The following is a 25,626-nucleotide window of genomic DNA, read 5'->3' as shown; positions in this document are numbered from 1 at the left end:
TAGCGAACGGATCGTCATCATCGTCGTTCTCGGGGACAGCGCATATTCGTTCATACTGATCGATCTTCAGGGTCCATTCCAAGAGGGCCGCGTGAGTCAAGCTACCACGATACATCAACAACTTCGGTTACCTATCTATACCAACGGATATATCTCTACTTGACTCCAGAAGCTGCGCTGCCTACGGATGCTCGGCTCGCCCCTTCACCAACCCCTTATCCTGGCCATGTAACGAACAGCATACACCAAACCCACCAAAACCGGCACCTCGATGAGCGGGCCAACGGTGGAGGCCAATGCCTGATCACTGTTGGGGCCGAAGGTGGCCACCGCCACAGCGATAGCCAACTCAAAATTGTTACTCGCAGCGGTAAAGCTCTGCGTAAGCGCCATGGGGAACCGGAAGCCGAGGAGTCTGCTGATCCACAACGTGACGAAGAAGACGACGACGAAATACACGATCAGCGGTGCAGCTACCCGGACGACAGATACGACCTGATGAACGACCTGCCGGCCTTGGGATGCGAAAAGGACCAGGATCGTATAGAGCAGGCCAACGAGGGACCAGGGCGCAAGGAACTTGATGAAGGTCTGCTGGTACCATTCCGCCCCGGCGACCCTGCGAAGGACAATTCGCGTGATGACGGCTGCCCCAAAGGGGATACCCAGGAAGGCAGCCACACTGGTAGCGACGACGCTGTAGGATATATCGATCGTACCCGACTCCTGGCCGATGACGCGGATGAAGAAGACGGCCAAGGGGGCGAAGAGGACCATCTGGAGTATCGAGTTGACAGCGACGAGTATGGCACAGTATTCGTCGTTGCCGCCAGCAAGGCCGTTCCAGATCAGGACCTAGAAAGGGACGACGTCATCAGTGCCGCTCGTACATGCCCGGGTTAGACGGGGAAGGACAAACCATTGCAATGCATCTCCCTAGCCCGACCAGTACAAGACCGGTGCGAAGCTCCGACTTGTCGGGGAGGAAGGCCCAGGCAAGGGCAAGCTACGAGACCCGTTAGCGGAGAGAGATTGGCGGCCGGAACGCGGGGATACCGACCATCAGGAAAGGAGCGAGGATCCAATTGACAAAGACGCTGAAACAGAGCTGCCTCCACATCTCTCTGTGGGAAAAGAGCTCGTGCAGCGACTCGAATCGCACCTTGCAAAGGATCGGATACATCATGACGAGCAGACCGACAGCTAATCCCCAATGTCAGTTCTTGTCTTGTTCTTCTTTTCTTTTCTTTCTCTTTCTTTTTTTTCCTCTTCAACAAGCATCCATAGTTGGGGGAAAAAAAACCGGACAGAATCCGGCGGAAAGGTTGGGGGAGGGACATACCGATAGGCACCGACACACCGACAAATTTGCCCTTTTGCAAGGCAGGTCCAATATCGGAAACGAAGTTACCCAAGATGATGCCAATAGCCATTGCGAGGAAAATCCACAGAGCGAGGAAACGATCCAGAAGGCCGAGACCTCTGAAGGCGGACGGTTTCTCCTCGGTGCCCGTGTTGCCGATCGCAGCCTCGGCATCCTGGCCGGACGGGACTGCGTGAGGCAGAGCAGATTTCATGTCGTGCGTCTTTTCCAGTGACATGCTGGAAGGTTGCTTGTCAAGAATCATCCTCGCTGAAGCAATCACTACCAAGGTCCAGGTCTGAGTTCGGAACAGTATCCTACGAGCAGAGACGGCTCGTGAGGAGGATACTTGTGGTGTATTGATTCGGTAGACACTCCCTTGGGGGGAGGGGTGTTTGTTTAGGGGATAATCGGGCGTGACATGGTTCTGGTATATGTAGACGTTATCCAACTTCTTTGTTTGCCATGGTGTTCTTTCACGTGGAGTTGGAAGCTTTGCATCTTGAAAACGCCTAGTGACGAGCTGGGCCAATCATGTTCTGGGTATGACACATCCCCGTCCCACTGTAGTAATAGTTTTCTTTTTTTTTTTTTTTTTTTCTCGTGCAAGGCCATCCGAAAGGACGGTGAACGGTGAATACATTATTGGTACAAGTTCTGATATTTCTCTTTCTTCTTTTCCCCTCCTCTTTTTTTCCTTTCTGCGTTTCTGCTCATCCGAGACCTTATTCGGATATCTACGGCATGTCTACTTCTTGTTCATGAACGTCCTCCATGCCCAACTTGGTCTTCCTTTGCGTTCGTCAAAGTACATTTCCTCAAGCCAACCTCGGCCGAGCTTGAGAAGACGGTACCGGCCTTGATTGAGGTCGTCCAAGATCTGTCGGGTCATAGCCGCTCTCTTCATGTGTCATTGTGCAAGTGCTTATTTGCTGCGTGGTGGTTGATGGATGAGATAACTACGCTACGACGGAGCAAGTCAACGGTGACCCCGCCTTATTCACTGCTGCCGGATATATGCATATGAAGATATTTGCATATGCATATAAAAGAAGGTACCAGGATTGAGCACGTCAGGGGAAATATTGCGATGCGAATCAAGGGAGTCAGATATCATCTTGTTCTGTTTCATTTCGTCCTGATCATCCATTGTATCGTGCGATGCTATGTAGGACAGGCAAACAGACGGTTTTGAACGGTTCCCTTGCCCAGGTCATCCAGTCCCCTGGGGATGTCGGCAAAGGGTATCTCGGAGATGTCGGGCTTGATGTCGCCTCTCTGTATGAGGTCGAGGACATTGACCAGGTCCTGCATGGACGCGCCGATAGACCCGGCAACGTTGATGCTGCTGCTGATGATTTGCGCCACGGGAAGTTCGACCGTCGTGGCGCCCAGACCGACGAGGACGACGGTGCCTCCGTCGCGCACGGCCGTGATGGCCGACTGCACGGTGGCAGCGATACCGACAAAGTCGATGACGACGTCGAACTTGCCCTGCTTCCTCTCGAGGAGTTCGGCCAGGCTGGCGGCGCAGTCGACGACGCCGACGCGGCGGGCGGCGTCGAACTTGGCGGCGTTGGTGTCGGCGGCGTAGACGCGGGCGCCCTCCAGCGCGGCCACGGCGGCGGCGTTCATGCCCAGGCCGCCGATGCCGATGATGCCGACCGTCATGCCGGAGCGGACGGCGCCGGTGACCAGGGTGGCGTGGTAGGCCGTCGAGATGGAGTCGGTCGCCACGGCCGCCTGGGCGTAGCTCACCCCCTGCGGGATCCGCACCAGGTGCTCTCCGTACGCGATGGTGTACTCGGCGTACCCGCCCGGGGAACCTATGCCCATGGCCGTGTCCCAGTTGCATGTTTCGATGGGGTGAGACACCATGGCCACCGCCACGCGGGTTCCCGGCGGGAACTCATTCGCCCATGCGCGTTGCTGTTCGGAGGAAGGCGGCCCGTGCCGGACGATCTCGCCCGCCACCTCGTGGCCGAGGGTCATGGGACGCGGTGCCCGGAGCCATTGGAATCCCACGCCGTGAACGAGGTTGGCATCCGAGTGGCATAGACCGACGGCCTTGACCGACAGGAGGACTTGACCCGGGCCCGGGGTGGGGATGGGGATGGTATCGCGGGAGAGACCCGTTTCGACGTCGGTGAAGCGGAATGCTTGCATTGTTGAGGGATGGAATAGGCAGTTTTTTTGTGGTGTTATCATCACATTGAATTACCGTTGTTTGAGGTTGTTATTTATAAAATATCTCTTCATACATTATACACATAAACAACAGCAGCAGCAGCAACAACGACGACAACAAGAACAAATTGCTTCTTTCTTCGTTCTTCCACTTCGGGGAGGGTGGATATCATATGCAGCTGACGTTATGAGCATTAGCTTACAACTAGTTGCAGCGGGGGGGTGATGATGGAGTATGGAGTATTATGGAGAATTATGGAGCACAGAGTAACATGGAATAGTACGGGAAAGCGATTCTCACATATCGATGATGGATTGGCGTTGAGACAGGTAAAAGTTATCATCATAGGATAGTATGGTCCAAAATTTAACCAGGTGCATAATACAAGCTGAAGCTATATCGAAGAGACAGAAACACAGAAAGAGGAGGAAGAGGCCCGGGAGGGGGAGGGGGGGCGCAAAACAAGATCGGCAATTCGAGTCATTTCATCACATGCCTTGTGTCATACATCGCCACCAAGCACTCGTTCTGGACATCTCACTCCCCGGACCCCCGATTAGCATAGCCCATTTGGCCAGGAACCAGGGCGCAGCCTCCCAGCTCTGCGAGTGCCACGGCAGGCCATTCTGGACCGAGCTGGCGGAAGCAGACGGATCTGTCGTCGCAGGGTCGGGATCCGCGAAGCGCCAACAGCGGATCCCGTCATGCCAGAGATCGAGTATCAGGTCATCAGCATCGACGTGGGGCGGGTTCGAGTAGAGGGCCGTGATGACGGCGTTCCGAAACTCGGGCCAGGGGAGCAAGTCGAATAGGGGGTGGTGGGTGACGGTCTGCTGGATGGCGGTAGGGCGCAAGTCTGCCCATGACGAGTCCAAGGGACGGTACTCGACATCTCTGCCGCTACTGCCACCGCTGCTGCTGCTGCTGCTGCTCCGCCCAAAGGGTGACAGGAGGGACATGTCAAGTAGATTGTGCGCCGGCATGCCGAGAAACATGGCGTTTGCACCCACAGCTGACGTGAACGACATGGCGGAGAGGTGGGTACGCTGTCGTCGCTGCTGATGCCGGTGCCGGTGCTGGTGCTGGTGCTGGTGCTGGTGCTGGATCTCGCCTTTCCTAGTAACGTCACCAGCGGGCATGCTCATCCCCGCGAGGAGGCGAACCCCCGAGGTGAGGACGCGACTTATATCGACCACCTCGCCAACCTCGCGGTGCAGGATGCCGAGCCACTGGCGCAGGGGAAGAACCGTGGCCAGCTGGTACGCCTCGGGGCTCATGAACTGGCCTTGGTGGATGACTCCGTACTTGACCACGTCTCTGAGACCGAAGCTCTCGCTCGCCATGATCTGCCAGCACGTCATGCGCTCCCTCTCGGTAAAGGTCAAGAAGGTGGACAGGGTGTCGGACACGGTGCTGGTGAATGTGGCACGTGTCGAGTAATACGGACGGACCTCGTTCTCCACCATGAGCGGCAGAGGTTGTGACTTCTGGGACAGGACTGCATTCACCACGAGTTGTTCGAACCGCTGCCTCTTCTCCTTCTGTCGGGAACCTGTTCGTTTCCGCCTCCCCTCCCCTCCCCCTTGAATATCAGCCTAGATCATGGACGGGGAAGATGTGATGGATTGAATTTTTTTTTTTCGATTGGGGGGGGGGGGGGTACGCACGGTAATTGCGCTGGGCCGTGACATTCTGCTGGCGACGCTGTTGAGAGGTCTTGCTTGTCGATTTGCCGTGCGTCTGCATTCTGGGGATCGTTATTACCCTGGTTTCGGGGATGGACGTATATTGTCAAGTGTGTGTGGAGGAACGAATGCGAAGGGGTGAAGTGGGTAAGTTGACGGCAAATACATCAACTCCGACACCGGTGCTAGCAATGATGCGTCGTTACTCGTATTACCTTTTAGCTCGGCGCTGCCGCTTACGTCGGTTGCATGGCACTAACAACCGAATCCTCTCCTGACACGATGACATCGTCGACTGGTGAACTGAAACTGTATATAGTATATTTATATATATATAAAAGAGTCAAGTGTAACCCAGCTATGGATCCTTTTATATATAACCATTCAGACAAGGCACTCGAACTATTACTCGAAAAAAAACTTCAAAAAAACTTTTTTAAAAAAAAAGGTCAAGACATCGACCTCCTCTGCCCATCATGCCCGTGGGAACACTAGACATCAACGCCATCGCGGCCCCGACGCTATTCCCATCATACCCAACATCCGAGACCTTTGTCTTCAAAGATGTGACTCTGGCAGCTGTGTCGTACCGCGTGCCGGCGGCGCAGGTTGCCCCCCTGGTGCCCCCCGAGCTGGAGCTCGAGGACGAGCCCCTCGTGACGTCCACCTTTGTCGACTACGGCATGAGCACCGTCGGCATCTACACCGAGTTCGTCCAGACGGTCGAGGCCACCTACAACGGACGCAAGTTCGACTACACCCTCATCCTGGTCCTCGACAACGAAGCTGCCATCTTCGCCGGTCGCGAAGTCTACGGGTACCCCAAGGTCTTCGGCAAGGTCGGACTCGACCCGAACACGGGAAGTCGCCTCATCACCGGGTTCGCCGACCGTCCTGCTGGACGTCGCGTCATCGACTTCGATTTCATCCCGGAGAAGGTCCTGCCTGGTCTGCCTCCTGTGGAGAAGCGGACTCTCAACCTGCGCGTCATCCCTTCGCCTATTCCGGGAAACCCGCCGTCTATCCGTCAGTTCGTATCGGTCGATATGAACATGGAGTCGCCAGAGGTCTGGATCGGCCAGGGATCCGTCAGCTTCCCCAGGAAGTCGGTCATTGACAAGTGGGCCGATTTTGATATCCTCCGCTATGAGGGCGCCATGCTGGCTAAACGCTGCTCTGCTAGTATCACTGCTTTTGAGGAGTGATGGGGGAGTGTGGTTGATATTGTTTCTGGAAAGGGAAGGGGGATCCATGTAGCTATCATATTATATAATGGTAAGATAGAGATTCAAGAAAAGAAAAGATGAGAGAGAGAGAGAGAGACGTCTTGATGGCCATAGAGGAAGAAGAAGACGATAATGTCACAGAGCAGTCTGTCACTTTTGAGCAGTCTGTCACTTTTGGGCACCTTTCGCCAACTACATATGCCCTGGCTTCTAAGGAGGGTCTAGTCTTTATACCCCGACGTGTACCATTATCCGGTAGCCAGTATCCAGCATCGCTTTGCATTAGACGCCTACAGGGTTCCCTTCTAATACAGACACTCTTCACCTGGCACATCACCACCGCCGTGGATGACGACTGGACATTGTCTGTTCCGTTGCGTCTGGTAGTATGACCTCTGCAGCTGCTTCTCCAGGTCGACCATCTCCCTGATAGGATCGACAATGTCCGCAGCCAGGGCAGAGACGCTGACGGACCCTAGGGGCCTGCGACCACGACCGGTACCGTACGAGAAGAAGTCGGACACGATGACCTTGACGGCAAGCGCGAATTGACGCCACTCCTCCTGATTGGAATACCGGCCGCTAGGTATACGAGCACCTGCGTGGAAAACACGACATGGAAATCGGTCGATGCTTGAAGCAAGCCTTCTAGAATGGCTGGAAGGTCCAGGCGTCCCCCGTCTTGGTCGAGTCTCAGTGCGCCCGCGCCCGATAGGGCTTGACAGGCAACTTATAGAGCAGATACCGGACTATGGCTGTCCCATGCACGTCCGGGAATACATACCGTGCGTGTACCTTGATCTCTGCGATATCCGGGGGGGGGGGGGGGGGGGGGGGGGGCGGGCTCGTCACCATACACCAGTTTGATACCTAGTGAACTCAATCGGGGCAGGCCGAAGATCGCAAGATGTTCGTGGTTGGTGTCCTTCATCTTCTCCATCGTGGATCGAACCGAAGTCGGACTACACAGCTTTCCGTTTCCATCTTTTGTTAAATTCCTTGAGCGAGATTCACTCGTTCCAGCGAAGGGTCAAACCTATACATCTGTGACCGCCAGGGACGCAGGACTCATGATCGGAGGTAGAGACGCCTAGGATGGAGCCCACGATGAAGGACATACAGCGGTCGACTAGGTTGATCTGTCGAGAAACAGCAAGATGGGAGGATGGAATGTATATATCTCATCCACAAGTATTGCTTCCCGATCGTCATGGCTCTCCGAACTCTCGCACCTTGGGGAGAGCAATGTGGTTGCGGTGCATCCTGCGGTGCTCCTCTTCGCATGGGCTTATACCGTGGAGCTCCACCTGCTTCGACCCGCGTTCGAGGTCAGTATTACATATCGCGTGTGTTGATCTAGGCATCAGAGAGGCACCCTTGCCGATCCCTGAATGGATGTTTGGAGTACCCGTACCGGTCGTCAAGAGGCTTCAGCTTTTTCCAACCACTGGCTGCTCTACAGTCAAATTCCAGTATCCTTTTTGAGTCCATCACCATTCATCATGGGTAGCAGCGCAGAAACACTTGGCTGGGTATGATGAGCCAAGTTCGCCTTCAGCATCCTTCCGCATTGCTAACAGAGATTGATCCCAGTTCGGCCTTGGATCTCTGGGCATCGGCATGGCCATGAACCTGCAGAAGTACCTGCCATCAAAGGGTCTGATGCCTCTGCTATACAGCAACCGCACACTTTCACGAGGCGAGCCTCTCAAGGAGGCGGGTGCTATTCCCGAGGAGCACTTTACAAAAGTACGGTTCCCAGGAACACATCGCTGAAACCGCCGTTTTCGCTGAGAAGACGGGCCTCGGAACCGAACAGATGGGTATCTTGTCGGTAATCTTGCACGTACTACGCGTGGTTCCTCCCATCAAATTGCTACTAGGCAAGGGTAGACAATACCCTGAAAAAATATCTACTTATACTCCACTCCAAAATTGAGTATACGTGATTGAAGGTAGCAACCGCAAGGCCCGATCCCAGTCTTGTCTGATGATCAGAAATGTACTTTAGTGGTTTTCCTCTCCATCCGAGTAGGGTATGCGTTGCTGCCTAAATTCCAAATCTGTATTGTTGTCGATGTCACCGTAGGGTATCCTGGATTCAACATGAATAGCAACGGGCCACAACGGTGTATCAGCTTCCTATTATGAGGAGCCTTTACGGTGCATGCGATCTGATCCGTACGTGTAGATGCTGTATTCTGCAATACCTGGCTAGCTAGGCCTCAGCCTCACAGATGAATGTGAGGTTATCTCCTCGTTTGCTTTGTGATGTGTTCTGAGCCCTCGCATCCGGTTCCGGAACAATACTCTTCCGTGGGGCATGTAGCTACTCGTACAAACAATTCGTTGTATTGAGAGCTACCGAGAACGACTTCGCTTCACATCATCTCGTGCAGATATCATCCAGACACTGATCCAGTAGATAATGATACATATTGAGGCAAGTCTGAAACGAAACATACCTATTTCCCATGGAATACCACTGTGGTCCATGCATAATATAGGGTTGTGTACCACAACAAGCATAACCAGAGGGCTATCCTTTATAACACTCATATCACAGACGACTATCAATCAAACCTCACTACGTTGGCTGCTCAACAGTCAAACATCTTCCGTAGTATAGTGGTCAGTATGCGAGCTTGTCACGCTCGAGACCCGGGTTCAATTCCCGGCGGGAGAGATCCGTCAACCGATTAATCGGTTTCTTTTTTTCCCCCATCTCTTTTTGCCTTGAGCGCCATTATTCTCATCCCAGTAACGTCTGGCAGTGATGAGATAGCTGGGTTGATATGCACCCACAGCCGGAGTTTCCGGTTGGTGGGGCACCGTCACGGATACTCCGGGACCTCTCCTTCCTCCTCCCCTTGGTGACGCCCTCCTTACAGTTGAAGGGAAGGAAGGAAGATACGGAAAGAGGAGATCCAGGAAGACTACACGTACAGTGGAGTACATAAGCACGGGGGGAGTTGGCGAGACCTAGAGGAGAAGAAGAAGTAGAAAGAATCGAATACGGTTTGCGATGATGTGCCCCCGGGCTATTGACTCCGAATATCGATACCTGTCGCGGAGAGACGCTACGGGCACCATTGCGCTCGAGCTGGCGTTGGACCCGAATCCGGAGACGGGGGACCGGTTCGCCTGACTTTTAGTAGAAGGTCGTAGAGGCTTCAAGTTGAGGAGCTGTTCAATTTTCATGATTGTACGGGAAGAGACAGACGAGAGAGCGGTCTAGCTCGCTAGCAAAGGTCTAGCCGGATCATTCGGTCCAGGGTGCAGTTCTGGAAAGAGGATTCAGCATCGGAAACTTGGAGAGGACAGGCTCATAGCTGAGACGTTCCGTCGTGAGAGCTGGCACATCCGAACTCATCTCGATCTGCATCGTCATGGGAAGGTATGCGCTGTTTTCCGTGGCTTGGTCAGCTCGGTCGTCGGTATGGAGCTGATCCGTGACATATAAAGGAAAGAAGAGTGGCTGAATGCGGCAGCACTCATGGACAACCATCTCAGCTCATGCTCAGCACGCGTACTCTTTGCTTGTATGAGCATTTCAATCCTGGGTCGACAAATCACGGGTGTGATACGGTGATGCTAGTACTCGGACGAGAGGAATCAACATCCATCTCTAGTTCGGGCATGTTACGGGGGCGACAAGTGGACAGCAGTCAGCGCCAGGCTTGTGCACAGAATATGGTGAGATCAACAACGTAACGGGATCCAAGGTACTCTACTTGACTGAGGCTTCAGACCTTGAACCCGGGTCACAGGGGGGGGATATGGGGGCGACAAGTTTGATGGGGCCGCTGACCAGAGGGATTGGGAGACCTCGACTGGCAGTCTTTTCTTTCATTCCACAGTAACCTCGATAATGAATGGCGTCGCTCCTTGTATGCTTATATCCTACGGTATAATCTACCGTATAATCTACCGTATAATAATATTATAATAATATTATATAGCATTCCTCAAGGTTGATAGTATTAATATTATACTGCCCTTTTAGTTGCAGTGGCGGTGGCTGTAGGCTCAATCAGTTGAACGTGGCTTAGAGGCCGACGTTATTGCGACTGTCAATTGTCAGGGTCCATCAACAAGGCACAGCAGCCATCCAACATGTTACCGAGAAAGTTGTGTGGAAGAGACTAGAGTACGGATGGATACTATGAATGTTACAATATATAACAAGTGGGCTTGATGGGGGGGGGGGGATCGGATCAGCGGTCAAAGTTACACGTACACAAATAATCTATACATGTTTAAGCTTACATCTTTATACGACTTTTGTCTACTCGAGTTTTGGACCCCATCTACATGTAATAAATACATGTAATACATATCAATGTCTATGACATTCCATTTCCCCCTTGACCGTTGCTGTGAAGGCTTCTCATCGATCTTCTTCTTCCTGTATAGGACGAGTTAGATCGTCATCGACGGATTCGATTCCCTGCATCGTAAGAATCGTTGGTCAAGAAGGAACCCCACCCCCCGTTTTATGACATTGAAACCTGGCGCATAAATGTCAGACTGGTGCTTACATGGAGCCGAAGGATTCAAAGATCGACGAGGCGTCAAATTTGACCGTCAGCATCTCGCTCCAGTCCGTTTAGATAAGTAAGGTCCATCTTGACCCCCAAGCTTCTTCTTTGGCTCTCTCCATGATGTTGTTCTTTGCTCGAAATCTGTAGCAGGCTTTCTGTTCATCTTTCATCATTCAATTCGACTTTTTTTTTTCTTTTTTTCTTTTCTTTTCTTTTTTTTCATCTTTGATAATACAAGAAATTCACCATGCGTTCTTCACCACTCCTGATAACCTTGTGTCTCGCCCTAGGGTTCTCCGAGGCCCGAAGACAGGGCTCGAATCCGGGCAGTAGCCATGATGACGATGACAACGGCAACGACAACAACGACGATGACGGCAGCAGTGCCGCAGACAGCATGTGGAACCCCGGTGACACGGGAGACTCGAACCGCGCCGCGCCATGCGGGTGGTACGCCAGGCAGGAGGCGTACGGCCTGCCGGGGCTGTACTACAACGGCACGCTCAAGGTCCAGCACCGGGTTATGGGCAACACGGCGTGCGGCGGCGACAGGGCGTCCGAGACGTACGAGTACCCGGCCCTCATGCTCATCGCCCCGACAGGCAACGAGACCGACACCAACCCCATGCACTGGGTCCTGCGGGGCTTCCAGCCGCAGCAGAACTACAGTACAGCGGCCAAGGGCATCCTGGACCTCCACCAGCGCTCGACGTACATCCGGTCGAGCGACTTCGTCATCGACAGGGACACGAGCGCCTGGCCCTCGCCCTTCACGCCCTTCTACATCGACAAGTACGCCGACGCCGACGCCACCGCCCTGGGAAGCGCGACAGACGTGTACTGGAAGACGGCCATCACCTCCCACGACGACGACGTCCTCAACGCCACAGCCCAGTACACGCGGAAGCCCCCCGTCCTGGACGCGGATGATTACGACGGCGCGCCAGCCGGCTGGTCCCCAGGTCTGTACTCGAGCCAGTTCGTCACCCTCAGCGACGTGTGCGCGTCCGACCAGGACGTCGCCAAGTCTCGCAGGGTCGACGACGGCGATACCGTCACGCCCACGCTGTGGCTCTCCGAGGGCGCCACGGCTGAGATGACCAACATCGGTGCCACAAGTATGACCTGGTCCCTCGACCAGACCCTCGAGGAGGTCGTCCCCTGGATCAACCGGCGCAAGCCCGGCTGCAGCCCAGAAGAAGCCACGCCCTTTGAGCTGTCCGACTTCTACCCCCTGCAGTCGGATGACGCCTCTGGCTCGGGCATCAGGCCGTGGAACATCTCCGTCAGCATCGGCCTCTCATTTGAGGGGTCCCTAGTTCGCGACAACAGCACCAGTCTCAAGGGTTACACAGGTGGGAAGGTGGAGTTTGCGGCCGACTACACCGCTGTTGACGATGACGACGACGGTGGTTCTCGTGCAGCGGGGATGACCATGTGGCCTTGCAGCCTTGTGGCGGCGGTTGTTCTCGGAGTTGTCATGATGCAATAACCACCAATGAAACCTGGTGCGAAGGGCGTGCTGTTTGCTTCGAACTGTTAGCATCATTATACTACTTGATAGATTGTCATCACGACGTAGATGGCGTTGAAAGGATAGAACCATTCCTACGTCAATCATGTAAGCATGATACGTTGAGTTCCCTTGTCAGATGGGGAAAATATATATATATATCAATGGGAAAATACGAGAGGAGCAAAAAAGAACAGTAAAAAGATACAAGAGTGGTAAGAAGAAAGCAAAAAGATATTGTTGACACGACTGGGACTCGAACCCAGGCCCCTTTCGAGACTGCGAAAGTGTAACCATTCAGAGAGTGGTTTTCACCTGAACACAGCGCCTTAGACCACTCGGCCATCGTGCCTTATGTAATCGTTGCTAACATAGGCATAGATACTACCTATACGCTACGTGTTACAGCACTTGCACGAGTAGCACTGAGAGGCACGCAGGTATTAACGGTGGGCTCGTAGAATACAGTCAGCACGCCAATGCGTCATGTCCTACATTGGCCACTTTTATGGACACTAGGCAGATTACAGGACTACCGATGGGAGATTCTGACGTTCAGAGACGCAGAAGTTACTTCCTTGCCCTTGTTCTGACGCTTCCTTTCACGGTTCTCCTTCATCTGAAAGAAGAGCGCAACAGCAGGCTGAGATGCACCCAACAATTCCTCGAAATGCATGTGATCATGGCATTGAGCAAGGTGGCTGTGCCGTGGCTGATGTGGTTGAGCTTCACTAGCTGCTTAGCCACACTTGAGACAGCAGGGGTTACCTTTTTCCCCCCTCTCCCATGCACTCAAGTAATATCGGCGGATTGTAAACATAATAAGAAAATTTGACTGGTTTGTTACGGTACGTGACAGACTGCTTGCTTGTAAGAAGTGCATCTGTAATTGGTGAATAGAGCACATGGAATATGTGACGTCGACGGACCACACCGTTAGGCTTCGCTCAGTATATGCGTCATTCTTTTGGCCGGCAGTCTCGTCACGCTAACCGTCCAGGCTTTGGTTGGGGGGAGGGAGGGAGGCCTAGTCGCAAAGGTATGGAAGCGGGTTCAGACCATGGCTCCTCTCCTTTGCCACCACCATACAACGAGCCAAACCGACCTATGACACGGCTGAGAATAGAGGAATAAGAAAAGAAAGGAGGAAGAGAGAAAAAATCATCATAAAAGCGCGCCCTCAGCCGAGAGCCCACGTTTTTCCTGCCTCGCAGTCTGTGTCGTCCCCTCCCCCTCCCCCTGACTTTTTCCTAGGGATAAGGGTTCGACTTTTCCTTCCCTTTTCCTCCACGGGGGAAAAAAAAGACCAAGTTCACTTCTTTCATCGTCACAGGAGATCCCCCCTTCCATCATGATGCGCCTATACCTCCTACCTATATCGACGCGACGGACGCTCCTATACGCACAGCGACTCCAGCAGCAGCCCGGTACCGCGGCGGCGGCCAGCAGCACTGCAGGCTATGTCGACCGAGCCGTGGAAGTCGCAGCGCGCAAGTGGGCGCAGTGGGAGAGCAAGGAATCCGGCTGGCAGCGCAAGGTGACCGAGTACGGCAACCATGCGCTGCGCCGCATCCCGTACGAGGAGTGGGGGCTCAAGTCGGTGCCGCCGCTGTCGTCGCATCGTCGGCAAATCGAGTCGACGGGCCAGGACAAGGTGCAGCTCGTGTTCCCCGGAGGCGTGATACCCTCAACTAAGGCTGGGCCGCTGGCGCTCAAGCTGGCTACGGAGAGGGAGGCTCTGCATAGGAAGAGGTTGATGTGGTGTGTCGTCGCCATGCCGTTTACAATTCCCGTCGGCATATTGCCAGTGTCAGTCTTCTCTTTCCTCATCTCTGGAGAACAAACAAAAGAAGAAGAAGAAAGCTAACTTCACTAATTTTTTTTCTCAAAAAAAAAATAGAGTACCCAATCTCCCTTTCTTCTACCTAGTATACCGCTCGTGGTCTCACTGGCGCGCTATCCAAGGCGGCAAACACATCCAGTGGCTTGTCCAGAACAACCTCCTCATCGACTCTCCCAGTCCCCAGCTCGACGGGCTATACCCCGAGAAGCCCCCGCAGCACGACGATTCCCCCGACGCGCCGGAGACCGTTCTCCTCAAGCAGGATGACGTTCCCAGCTTCTCCAAGACCCTGGATATGCCGGTCCTCTCGGTAGAATTAGAGCGCGCTATATGGCAGGTTGAGAAGACAGTCGAGGGAGGATCCGGAAAGAAGGCGGGGGAGGAAAAATCCGGTAATGGTACGAAGAAAGATGGGAAGCAGGCATGATATCAGATGGAATGGACGTATAACGACGGAGCACGCATGAAGAAGAGAAGAAAAAAGACAAAAGGGGTAGACAAATTATAGAGGAGGGCCAGTTTCACCTTTACTGACGGTTCGGTTTCTTTACTTATTCCACTCAGAGCATTGTATAGATAGGACGGTAATCCCCCCTCGATTCCAGTCGAGGGTATAGAATTCAACATTACATGTACAAATAATAAACTCCCCCCCCCCCTCAAAAAAAAAAAAAGAGCATCCGGCTTTCCCAACCCTGTAAAACTCCAAATCAATATCGTGGTAGTGTAGAATAATCATGATCAACACGCCTTTACACGTCTTGACGTAGCTCGTATCGGGCTTCTCAACGAGAATACATCCATAGGGCTCTGCACCATTGTAAGCACATGCACACATGTAACTCATTCCCCTCTATAGCGAGGCACCACATCGACAGAATGAGGCGAGGGGGGGAGAGGAAGGAGAACAAACCTTGGAAATAACAGCATCCTCCAAAGCCCGTCTCCGATACAGCGCTTCCTGCCGAAACGTCGTCTCGGAAGCCCACGCCAACGCGGCTTTTTGTCTGAGCAGCTTCTCCGAGGGGCTCATCTGTATGCGGCCGCTCCCGCGACAGAGCAGCAAGTTCCCCGGCCTCGGCCTCCGTCGCGTGGGCGAAGGGTTGAGCGGCGACGGCACATGCGGGATGTGCGCCTCGTGACGGCGTGGCAGGACAGCCATGTCACCGTAATGTGCTGATAGTGGCAGTTCGGTAGCGGTGGTAGTGAGGGTGGAGGCGTCTGTCTGATCTGCCCCGCGGACGCTCCTGTTGAACTCGGACAGGACGATGGACAGGCCGGTGTGGATGATGAGCAGGGAGAAGAGGGACATGGTGAGGGAAGAGAGGGAGAGTTGCTGTAGTATTTCCTCCATTCTTCACGTGTGCGGTGGCAATCGTTGTGCCCTGCCCGTAGTGCGCTGCTAATGTGAACCTTGCTTGTTGACTGCGTCCAACCTCCTCTGAGCGCGGGTTCATCAACATTATTGGTCCTTTTTCTTTCTTCTTTTCTTCTCTTCTCTTCTCTTTGCTCTAGTCCGGTCTGGTCCGGTCTACGGAGAGAGGAGGACCTTGTTATAGGAAGAGGAATGGGATAAGGGAGCAATAAGGACGGGGAGGCGGGCTAAAAAGGTTCCCTTTGAGAGATGATCCGCAGTTTCCGTATCGTGGGCAGGAGAATTAAGATGGGTGCATCGGAATGTTTGGACGCGTTGTTGGAAGGATGCAAAACCGGGGTTTCAGTAATGTCTCGTGGGGGGGGGGGCTGATACTGATCCCAAAGGGGGGGGGGTTGGTCTTTATTTAGCAATGATGATGTCTCAGTGGAATGATACTAGTAATAGTAGTTAGTCCTCAGGTACGAGTAGGGACCGTATGCGTGATATCTGGATTCTAGAACAATTGCCAAGCCTTGTTGCAATAATCTCATCATGCTCCCATTTCCATTGTCGGTCACCTTTTTTTCTTTCTTTTCCTTCTTTCTCTGTAGCAGCATGGGGCAGCTCTCTTCTGCGTCGTGGAATGTCTGTCATGTCTCAGGTCTGAGAGGAAATGAAGCTCAGTCGACAAATTGGGAGGGAAACTCTTGGCCTCATATCACGAATAAGATGAAAGAGCCGACAAATGATAAAGCGGAGGACAATGCTACGTTGGTACAGAGACATGGAGAGGATATTATTTCGAGGTCTAGACTACCTGTAGTGCTCGTAACCAGCCAAAAGTCACCGCGTAGCAAACAGCATATAAAAATAGAGGGGAAAAAAAAAGTTGTTTCCAACGCCATATTATCTCGTCCAAAAGAGATAGATCATGCGATGCAATACGTATTGGGGACAGGGGGAGGGGATTGTCGTTGCTGTATAAATGGTTTAGCAATAACCCTCTAGTCTTTCCGTCTTTCAGTCTTCAGGATGTCTTTCTCTATTCAGTCTCCGAGATGAAGGTGGCTTCGGTAAAGACCTGACCCTCGTCGGACTCTTCATTGTCGCCCACCTTGACCTTCAAGGTTGTCTTGGGGGTATACTGGAGGGGCGTGTTAGCTACGTGGTGCTTCGTCTTGGTGAGTTGGGCACACGGAGAGACATACCTGGTAGATGTAGGGCTTGGTACCGGCAGCACCGGCAACAATCTTCTTGACGAAGCCGGGGACCTCGGCCATGACATCGACACGGTCGATCCTGGGGCCAAGGCTATCCTCGAGGACAGCCTCGACATCGTTGCCATCGGCGTCCTTGCCGCTCCAGACATACCGGACGCTGGTGGGCTCGGGCCATTCGCTCTCCTCGTCCTTCTTGGCGCTAGTGTGGGTAACCTTGTTGGCGGAGCCGGCAGTGACGACCTTGCCATCCTTGAGAACGGCGCCGACGTTGACCAGCGTGGCGCCGTACGAGGGAGGGGTGGTGAATTCCATCATGACGGCCGAGTAGTTGGGGCCCTGGAAGTCGAGGAAGTTCCAGCGGGCGGCAGCGTGGTGGGGCTTCATGCCCTGGATAGCGTAGGCGTAGAGGGCCTGGCCGGCAAAGTCGAGGGCGCCCTCGTCCTTGGTCGTGATGGTGCCCTCGGCCACGCAGCGGGGCCAGAAGGCGTGGCGCATGTAGCCCCACGGGTCGTTGAGGTCGGTGCCATACAAGGTCTTGCCCGTCTCGCCGGCGTGGATGCCGGGGGCCGTCCGCGTCACCTTGAGGTTGACGATACCGCGCTCGTCGTTCATGCTCTTGATCGTGTACGTCGTGCCGTCCTCGGACAGCTCCAGGGCGCAGTCGGTCGCGTAAAAGCACGTCTTGTCATCGCTGAAGTCGATGTTCTGGAGGGGGGTAGAGCACCACAGGTGCTCCTTGGATGCGTCGGTGGAGAAGACCTTGACGTTGAACTGAGCCGTCACTCGAATACCACTGTGGTGGAGTCTGTCAGGCCTTTATCTTCCCCGTTTTTCTTCTCTCGCTCGGCATGTGCAGCAGCCGAACAAGGGGTACACGGCTATGGGTATAAGTGAATGCATAACATACGCAACATTGCTGTAGATGACCTGGGCCATGCCGATACGGCCAGACTTGGAGAAAATGTAAAAGGTCTGGGTCTCGACGTTGGTCGAGTCCATGACCTGCCACTTGATGTCATCGCGGGTGAGCTCGGTGTGGCTCTTCTTGGCCGTCTCTTCGGCGACAGATCGGATGGCAGAAGGGCCGTAGATGGGCTCCTGAGTGCCAGCCACGTTGGCCAGCCTTTTTCACGATTGTTAGCCATGATGACCGAGTGTTGTCTGGTTCGCATGTTGCGACAAGCCACCGGAGGGGCAAGGGGGGAGGGAAGGGCGGGGGAGGGGGGAAGGGGTCCATCCATGATAAAATGAGACTTACTGCTGCTTTGCCCAATTGAACATGGTGGAGTAGATGAAGCGGAAAGACGTTACGACAGCACAGGCCTTGGATAGAGGATGGAAATGGATAAAGAGGATAAGAGATAGATGGATAGTATAACGAAGAGAGAGACTGGAAGAGGTGGAAGCAGGAAAAGGAGGTTGAAAGGTGGGTTTTTTGCAGGATACAGATGGGGAGACTTTCTCGTTAGCTGCTGCGGTGCCACGGGAGCGTCCACCATTTCACCGCTGGGAGACTTGGCGGTGGAGGAGCTGCTGACTGGACGCCAGTGAGCTAACCCAGTGACTGGCAGTGGCCATTGACTGTGCCAACAGTGAGCCGCCTCATCAATGACGCCAGTCTGATGTGGCTAGGGAAGAATTGTGTGGCCGGTGATGGTAGTGAATGTGGCTAGTGAAGACCCGGTAAGGAGACCTGCCACCTGCAAAGGTAATAATACAGCGCACCATCCACCGGCGCAGAGGGCCCCTTGACCGCCCCAACTTGCCCGCGACACAGACGCCTACCATATCAGTGGCCAGGTCAATAAGCGCATGTAATGATGATGATAATAGCGTATAGCCGCGAGAAAGCCGTAATCAGCGGCTTCTGTATATATATATATATATATATATATATATATATATATATAGCAACTCTTGAGGCAGGAAGAGGGAGAGCAATTACTACTCTCCCCTTCTAACTCACTTCTAGCTCATAATTCATAAAAAAATCGTAAAACTTTAACGTTATTTCCCAGGTTTTTTCTCTCTCTCTCTTTCTTTTACTTTGCCATCACTATCCTGTCGCACTCTAACCCAGTGCTGCTGCATGGGGGATGAGGGGGGGGGGGGGAGGCCTTGTGCGTATTGGCGCCAGCAAAACGTGTCGCACGCATCTCTCGCAGTCTTCCCTCTCTCCCTCTCTTTCAACTATACCACACACTTTCATTTCAAACCTTTTCCCCTCTCTCATCACCAACCGTACAGCAAAGGGGAAGAGACAAAATTCGACATCACGTCAAAACTTTTTTTTTCTTCTCATTTCATCGATATTCTTCCCAAGTGCGGCGCAAGGCTAAGCCACGCGACTCTGATCTACCACCTACCCGCATTGTCAAGCGCGTTATCCTATCGATAGGGGCCGCCCATCTATCATCCATCCCATCTCTCTTGGTCGCATCCGCGCAAATCGACAACTCGAAAATTACGACGCGCACACACGATGGCTTCGCCAGCTCTTGAAGGATCTCAAGATGTCCCGCCGCCGCAGCAGCAGCAGTCTGGCAATGACATCTCGCGCGCAAACTCTACATCCGCTGCAGAGGCGGCCGTATCCCAATTGCTGGGCATGACGGGCGAGAATATCGGCGGCGACGACGACAACAACAACAACAACAACAACAACAACAACAACAACAACAACAACGGCAGCAGCAGCAGCAACAACAACGGAGAGGAAAACGACAACAATGGCATCGGTAGCAGCGCAGATGATGCTACCTCGCAAGAACAGAGGTATGCTGGCAGCCAGTCGGCTGCCGTGGCCGTAGCTGCCGCCGCCTCTGCAGTTGCCATCGAGTCGACGACCGACGGCGGCGGCGATAGCAGAGACCGACCCGCTGCTGATAATGATACTGCGACGACGATAAACAACCACGCGCCGCCACTCGAACCCCAGCATGCAATGTCGCAGCCGCCGACACATACTTACAGCGGTGCTACGCCTGCTGCTACGGCTGGAGGAAATGGAAATGGTCTGGTACGTCTACTGTTCTCTTTTTCTTTTCCCTACTGTCTTACTATACCTTTTTTTATTCATTTTTTTTCCATCGCATCCCTTTACATTCTCCTTCCTATTTATCCCCCGATACTTGGGGGGGTCTGGTCAACAGATGATGAAGGGTCTTATCGCTGCCTTCCCATCGAATCACGTGTCTATATTACGGATCAATCCACTTGCCCCCCAATTTTTCCCGCGATTCAACCTAATCATCTGCATCCTGCTATCTCTCTTATCAACCAATTCGTCAGATGAGGCAAATGTTTTCCTTTCAGCCAAATCTCTTATCAGCATCTCGATATACGGAGTTACTCTATACTTGCTTTATCTGCTCCATCTCTATCTGCCGAGAGTACTCCGGAGTAGTACTTACAATCATGGATGCCGATCCGCTGCGACAGCATGCACCTCCAACCCCCTCCCCTTCTTCTGTCTCCGTCTTTCCCATTGTCATCTCTCCCTCCCTTTCCATGAAGATGCAAACGAAACAGGCGTCATGATGGCCTCTAACCCCTCTCCGCAGCCCACCTGCCAGAATTGTAGTACCTCGACTACACCACTATGGCGACGCGACGAGTACGGCTCGGTGCTGTGCAATGCCTGCGGCCTGTTTCTCAAGCTGCACGGCCGTCCGCGTCCCATATCGCTGAAGACCGACGTTATCAAGAGTCGCAACCGTGTAAAAACGATGCGCCCTGACATGATGACGAAGAAGAAGGTATGTTGTCCTTTTTTTCTTCTTCATCTCCTCTTCACCGTCTCGATGCTGTGCGCCAAGAACTGTCGTTGCGACGCTTCACGCTACTTCCTATCTGATAAGATGGCCGACGTCACTAATGCGGATAACGGCATCAACAGAACGCAGCTGCATCGCAAAACAACCAGACTATGCGTAAGCATTCCGGTGGCAACCCAGATGGACCGCACGACTCGCCCGTTTCCCGCACGGGGACACCATCCATGTACACCCACCCACTGCCGGCCTTCATGATGGACGACCCCTACTCATCGGCGGTGGGGGGGTACGGCGGGGCTAACGGTGACGGGTCCGGGTCCCCGATGAACGGAGACAGCCCGCAGACACACGAGCAGCTCATCGCCGCCAACTCCAGCCTCAAGACACGGGTGCGCGAGCTCGAGCTCATCAACGAGCTGTTCAGGGGTCGGCTCGCCCAGCTCGAGCAGCAGGAGGCGGCCGCCCGCCACGGTAGCGAGATGGCGTCGGTGGAGCAGACGCAGCTGCGCTCCCAGCTCGACGCCAGCCAGATCAAGGAGAAGCAGTTGGACGCACAGCTGAGCGACTCGCACCGCAGGGAGAACAGTCTCAAGCGGAGGCTTGACGAGCTAGAGGTCGAGCTCAAGGATGTGAAGGAGGCCAATGCGGTCGCCGTGGCCGCCGCCGCCGCCGCCGCCGCCGCCGCTGCCACCGCTGCAACACCGGTCGAGGACGAGCCGGGTCGGTCAGCCAAGAGGGCACGCGTGCATGACGTGGAAGACGAAGAGCCCCAGACGACGACGTCGCAATCACCCGTGGAAGAGGAGAATCCCGAAAGAAATACCAAGATGGAAGCTATAGAGACGGCTTAGTCTATAGGGGGCTGACTCTTTCGCCCTTTTATGAACTGCTGTCCTTTGTCTGCAACAACACGGAGTTTATTCTTTTTTTTTTTCCCCGCTTGCTTCTTTTTCAACTTCCTCCACAAATACCACAAGGGTCGGATCCTGGCGCCTAGGGGGTGTCTTTTCATTTCCACCCCATCATTTGTTTCTTGTCTATATATTCGGGATTCTTCTTCTTCTTTTTTTTCCTCTCATCTCATCATACTTTTCTTTTACATTCGTTTCGTTGACACGCTTGGAGGGAACACATTTGGTAGACGGGAAAAATCTTCACTGGTCAAAAACGGATTATTGAAATGATGCACATGTTTCAAGAGTGGATGGAATCCTGCATGGGCGATTTTCTCTTTCTTTTTCTTCTTCTTTTTCTTCTCTTTCTCTCTATAATATTGCACTGTCACCAAGGCCTTGGCGTTTCAGACCTGTCCTTGACATTTGGAGAAGTCGATTTGTATATACAAAAGTCAAAGCAGGCCTCTACCTATCAGTCACTATGATGAACCAGTAGGTTTCCAACCTGTGCAGGTCAGTGAACGGATGAGTAAGTCCGCATGTGTCTTGCAACCAACTGCATGAGAAAATTTTATGCACCCTGTCTATTCTGAAGCCAACTGTAAAAAAGAACAAGACAAAGAATAAAATAAAATAAAATAAAAGAGAAGAATGCCACTAAGAGAGTGGCCATGGGGTGGGTGAGTTGACGCTTGTAGATTGGAGAAGCAGGTGTTTGTCAACTGTCTGTGATCCGCCAGATCTCATCCGTACATGTATGTAATCAATCACGTGTCCGCGCGATTGCAGGTCCATGAACGGTTTGGGCTCAGCTCACTTCACCTATCGCTTCCAATACAATCAGCATCATAACCCAGCTCGTTTCACCCTCTCACCCTCTCTCTAAACCTTTTCGCATTTCTCTGCGTTATCTGGCGACATACATTCAGTCACCTACTCAAGTATAACTCATCTTTCCCGTGGACGACAAAGAAGAAGAAGAAGAAGAAAACACCCCCGATGCCGCCTACGATCCCAAGACGTGGAGGGCCCGGGACCCAGCGCACTGGTGGGAAAGTACTCTCTGGCAAGACAATCGCGAGGCCCAGCAGACATCGGTACACCATCCCACCCCTTCTCTCGGCTACGAAGATGGCCTTTTTTCTTCGTAGTGTCCTGTATACATGACTGACGTCTCCTCCCTGGATGGGGTATGATAGAAAGATTGTGAAGGACTCTATTCAAGGAATCAGTATATATCACATCCACACATCTTGACCTTTTTCCCCTCACACACCCCCCCCCCCCCCTTCACCGGTCACAGCTGACACGTTGTGATTGTTCTTCTCCGCTCACAGCTAAGCCTGCGATTCGGTAAGTTGGAACGGTACTCTCCAGATCGCCTTCACAAGTGTGGAGCGCTGACGAGAAGTGGTGTGCTAGTCGTCTTGCTCGTCGTGGTGGTGTCAAGCGTATCTCTGGTGCGATATACGGAGACGTGCGGGCGGCTCTCAAGGCCCGACTAGAAGAGGTTCGCCGCCATGCTCCTCCTCATCCGTCTCGAGATATGTACATGTCACATGTCACATACGGCAAAGTTGCTGACGATTGCGTGCGAATGCAGCTGCTCAGAATCTGCGTGGCATATGTCGATTACAGAAGCGCCAAGACTGTCACGGTGAACGACGTAAGTCTTTCTTTCCCTCTCACATCCTTTTTTTTTCTTTTCGTGTCGGCTTCGGTCACTCGTCGTCTTGCTGACTTGGGAAAGCAGGTCATCTATGCTCTCCGACGACTAGGGACGCCCATCTACGGATTCGACCCCGATGGTCTCGTTGGGGAGAAGAGACGCACTGTGATGCGGTTCGATGACGCCGTGGAGCGACAATAATCTGTCGTGTTCCCCACCCCCCCCCCCTTTTTCACTCCCCTCCAACCCCCCTCCACCCTTTTTATTTTTATTTTATTTTGCTTCAGATGATGGCGATGAGCATGTCTGATTTCTTCTTCTTTTTCTTCTGGCTGCACCCTTGTCTGTTTTATCTCTCTTTTTTTTTCTGCTGCTAGTTTTCACGCTTCATATTCACATGTACGAAAAGATACCAAGAGGGAAGGGAATCAGTAAAGATGGATTAAATTTGATATTCTGATAATCTGCTAAAGGTTCGGGGGTATCTTGAAGAGAAAACGACTGTGCTAAGGCCAAGTGTATAGAGGCTGTCTTTCGTAGGTAGAAGAGAGAACGAAAACTTCCCTAGTAAAAAAACAAAAGAAAGAAAGAAAGCGTGCTGGAAACGAAGAGAAGAGAGGATATTAAGGCTTGGAAGAAAGAGAAAGAGACAGAAGCCGGGGGGGGGGGTTCACAAAGATAGCATGTCGAGACGAGTAGACATGAAGCATCTATCTCTTCTTCCTGCTCATCTCCCAGTCGCTGACGGCAGCATCGAGGGCCTTGGCCGCGCGGATCTCGTCCTTGCGGAAGATGGAGTTGAACATGGCAGGCAGGAGCATGGTGCTGTTAGCGTGCTCCATGGCAAAGCCGACGTCGGCGTCCCGGCCGCACCTGTCCTTTGTCAGGCGGACGGCGGACTGGAGGAGCTCTGTGCCGGCGCCCTGACGACGGAAACCGAGGCGGGTAGTCCAGGCGCGGATGATGCCCCTCCCGCCGCGGAAGGAGGCGGCGCCGCCGCGGCTCCTCTTGCGGGCGTGTCCGCCGGTGGACGGACCGGAGGCGGCCGGGCTGGGCTGCAGGCGGAGGACGAGGGCTCCGACGAGGCTGTTGTCGCGCGTGGACCGCGCGCCGAGGACGATGTCGCCGCCGACGGGGGCGGCCGAGGGCGGGGCGCAGCGCAGCCAGCCGGCGACGGGGTCCTGCGCCTCCGGGTCGAACTGGCGGGCCAGACCGAGGTAGCCGGCGGTGAGGTGGCGGATGGCGAGGACGTACGAGGCCACGAGGCCGCAGGCCAGGAGAAGGCCGATCCTGCCCGACGAGGAGGCGGGGGAGGAGCAGGACGAGGAGCTCGCGGCGAAGCGGTACACGGCCGCGAGACCGAGGCCCAGACCGGCCAAGCACAGCGGATGGGTGGCCACGGACCGGGCGGCCCGGTTCCTCATCTGGGCTACGGAGTCGGCCACGAGGCGCATGCCCTCGGAACGGTCCTCGGGGGTCTCGAGCGGTTCGAGAGACAGGGGGGGGATGTCGTCGAGGCATGCCAGCGGAGCGTCGGACAGGGGGGAAGACGACGATGACGACGACGACGACGACGACGATGCGGAGGACAGGACGCGGCCAGGGCCCACGAGGGAGGACGGCGCGTGGGACGGTGAGGTGGCTTCCAGGGTGGGTGTGTTGGCGCATGATGATAGGGCGGAGTGGTCCAAGACGAGGTTGGCACGGAGGAAGGTGAAGAAGGCTGTAGTTTTTTTTTTCCCCTCTTGTTAGACCTTGGGAAGCTCTGGGTATGGATCCGTTCAAGCTCGTCGAGATATCTTGGGAAGGTGGCAGGGGAGAATGTTTTTGGGGAGGGGGAGGAAAAAAAAAAGAGAAGAGAAGAGAAGAAGAGAAAGAAAGAAAGAGGGAATCTTGTGTGGGAGAGACGAGAGTGAGGCAATGCTTACCTGTGCTCGTCCTCAGACCTGGAACGGAGTTGATCTTGTCGGATAGCGTGTTGGCATGGCAGGCAGTGAGATCCAGCTCGCGAATAGCTACCCTCGTTTCCACGGCCATCATGGTACGGATCCGTAGTAGCAGCCGGGAAGGTGTGTGCGTACGTGTATATCGTGCGTCGTAATATATTGCAATACGTCGTAGCGGCAATGCCAAGAAGGGGACGGGACGTAAAGAGGAGATATCGAACGGGATACGAGCCCAGATTATGAGAAGAAAAACTTGGGATTGAAGAGAGAGAAAAAGACTTTCTTTTTTCGGGTCGACCAGCGACACACGACGGTTGTAGATGGCTACAAGGAGTGAGAGAGTTGAAGAAGAGAGAATAGAGAAGGGGGAGGGGGAGGAAGAAGAAGATTTAAAAAAAAA

The 25,626-nt window shown here is 53.7% G+C and overlaps 9 protein-coding genes across 9 annotated transcripts; 4 read left to right on the top strand and 5 right to left on the bottom strand.

The window, feature by feature from the left end:
• Positions 1 to 204: 204 nt before the first annotated feature.
• GMORB2_0393 (arsenite transporter) lies at positions 205 to 1,601 on the bottom strand (the record flags this gene model as incomplete). Its single annotated transcript, XM_035462379.1, has 4 exons — positions 205 to 855; positions 920 to 1,006; positions 1,061 to 1,203; positions 1,343 to 1,601. 4 exons carry the CDS (start codon positions 1,599 to 1,601, stop codon positions 205 to 207), a joined length of 1,140 nt encoding a protein of 379 aa, XP_035325309.1.
• Positions 1,602 to 2,527: 926 nt separating this feature from the next.
• GMORB2_0392 (alcohol dehydrogenase, propanol-preferring) lies at positions 2,528 to 3,529 on the bottom strand (the record flags this gene model as incomplete). The annotated part of the gene is made up of 1 exon (XM_035462378.1): positions 2,528 to 3,529. One exon carries the CDS (start codon positions 3,527 to 3,529, stop codon positions 2,528 to 2,530), a length of 1,002 nt encoding a protein of 333 aa, XP_035325308.1.
• Positions 3,530 to 4,039: 510 nt separating this feature from the next.
• GMORB2_0391 (protein of unknown function (DUF3425)) lies at positions 4,040 to 5,017 on the bottom strand (the record flags this gene model as incomplete). The annotated part of the gene is made up of 1 exon (XM_035462377.1): positions 4,040 to 5,017. The coding sequence occupies one exon, from the start codon at positions 5,015 to 5,017 to the stop codon at positions 4,040 to 4,042; it is 978 nt and encodes a 325-aa protein (XP_035325307.1).
• A 695-nt stretch (positions 5,018 to 5,712) lies between these two features.
• GMORB2_0390 (Acetoacetate decarboxylase (ADC)) lies at positions 5,713 to 6,441 on the top strand (the record flags this gene model as incomplete). Its single annotated transcript, XM_035462376.1, has 1 exon — positions 5,713 to 6,441. The coding sequence occupies one exon, from the start codon at positions 5,713 to 5,715 to the stop codon at positions 6,439 to 6,441; it is 729 nt and encodes a 242-aa protein (XP_035325306.1).
• Positions 6,442 to 11,253: 4,812 nt separating this feature from the next.
• Positions 11,254 to 12,498, top strand: GMORB2_0389 (Fatty acid hydroxylase superfamily; the record flags this gene model as incomplete). The annotated part of the gene is made up of 1 exon (XM_035462375.1): positions 11,254 to 12,498. One exon carries the CDS (start codon positions 11,254 to 11,256, stop codon positions 12,496 to 12,498), a length of 1,245 nt encoding a protein of 414 aa, XP_035325305.1.
• Positions 12,499 to 13,870: 1,372 nt separating this feature from the next.
• On the top strand, positions 13,871 to 14,789 carry GMORB2_0388 (Pfam:DUF2343; the record flags this gene model as incomplete). Its single annotated transcript, XM_035462374.1, has 2 exons — positions 13,871 to 14,328; positions 14,420 to 14,789. 2 exons carry the CDS (start codon positions 13,871 to 13,873, stop codon positions 14,787 to 14,789), a joined length of 828 nt encoding a protein of 275 aa, XP_035325304.1.
• Positions 14,790 to 16,761: 1,972 nt separating this feature from the next.
• Positions 16,762 to 18,220, bottom strand: GMORB2_0387 (Survival factor 1; the record flags this gene model as incomplete). Its single annotated transcript, XM_035462373.1, has 4 exons — positions 16,762 to 16,863; positions 16,928 to 17,732; positions 17,847 to 18,062; positions 18,198 to 18,220. The coding sequence occupies 4 exons, from the start codon at positions 18,218 to 18,220 to the stop codon at positions 16,762 to 16,764; spliced, it is 1,146 nt and encodes a 381-aa protein (XP_035325303.1).
• Positions 18,221 to 19,421: 1,201 nt separating this feature from the next.
• Positions 19,422 to 21,566, top strand: GMORB2_0386 (uncharacterized protein; the record flags this gene model as incomplete). The annotated part of the gene is made up of 3 exons (XM_035462372.1): positions 19,422 to 19,958; positions 20,503 to 20,697; positions 20,838 to 21,566. 3 exons carry the CDS (start codon positions 19,422 to 19,424, stop codon positions 21,564 to 21,566), a joined length of 1,461 nt encoding a protein of 486 aa, XP_035325302.1.
• A 2,424-nt stretch (positions 21,567 to 23,990) lies between these two features.
• GMORB2_0385 (acetyltransferase) lies at positions 23,991 to 25,317 on the bottom strand (the record flags this gene model as incomplete). The annotated part of the gene is made up of 2 exons (XM_035462371.1): positions 23,991 to 25,003; positions 25,209 to 25,317. The coding sequence occupies 2 exons, from the start codon at positions 25,315 to 25,317 to the stop codon at positions 23,991 to 23,993; spliced, it is 1,122 nt and encodes a 373-aa protein (XP_035325301.1).
• Positions 25,318 to 25,626: the final 309 nt, after the last annotated feature.

Source organism: Geosmithia morbida (assembly GCF_012550715.1).
Source record: "Geosmithia morbida isolate 1262 chromosome Unknown scaffold_0, whole genome shotgun sequence".
Taxonomy (NCBI): Eukaryota; Fungi; Ascomycota; class Sordariomycetes; order Hypocreales; family Bionectriaceae; genus Geosmithia; species Geosmithia morbida.
Note: the sequence above shows the minus strand (reverse complement) of the source record. Positions and strands in the feature narration are given on the sequence as shown.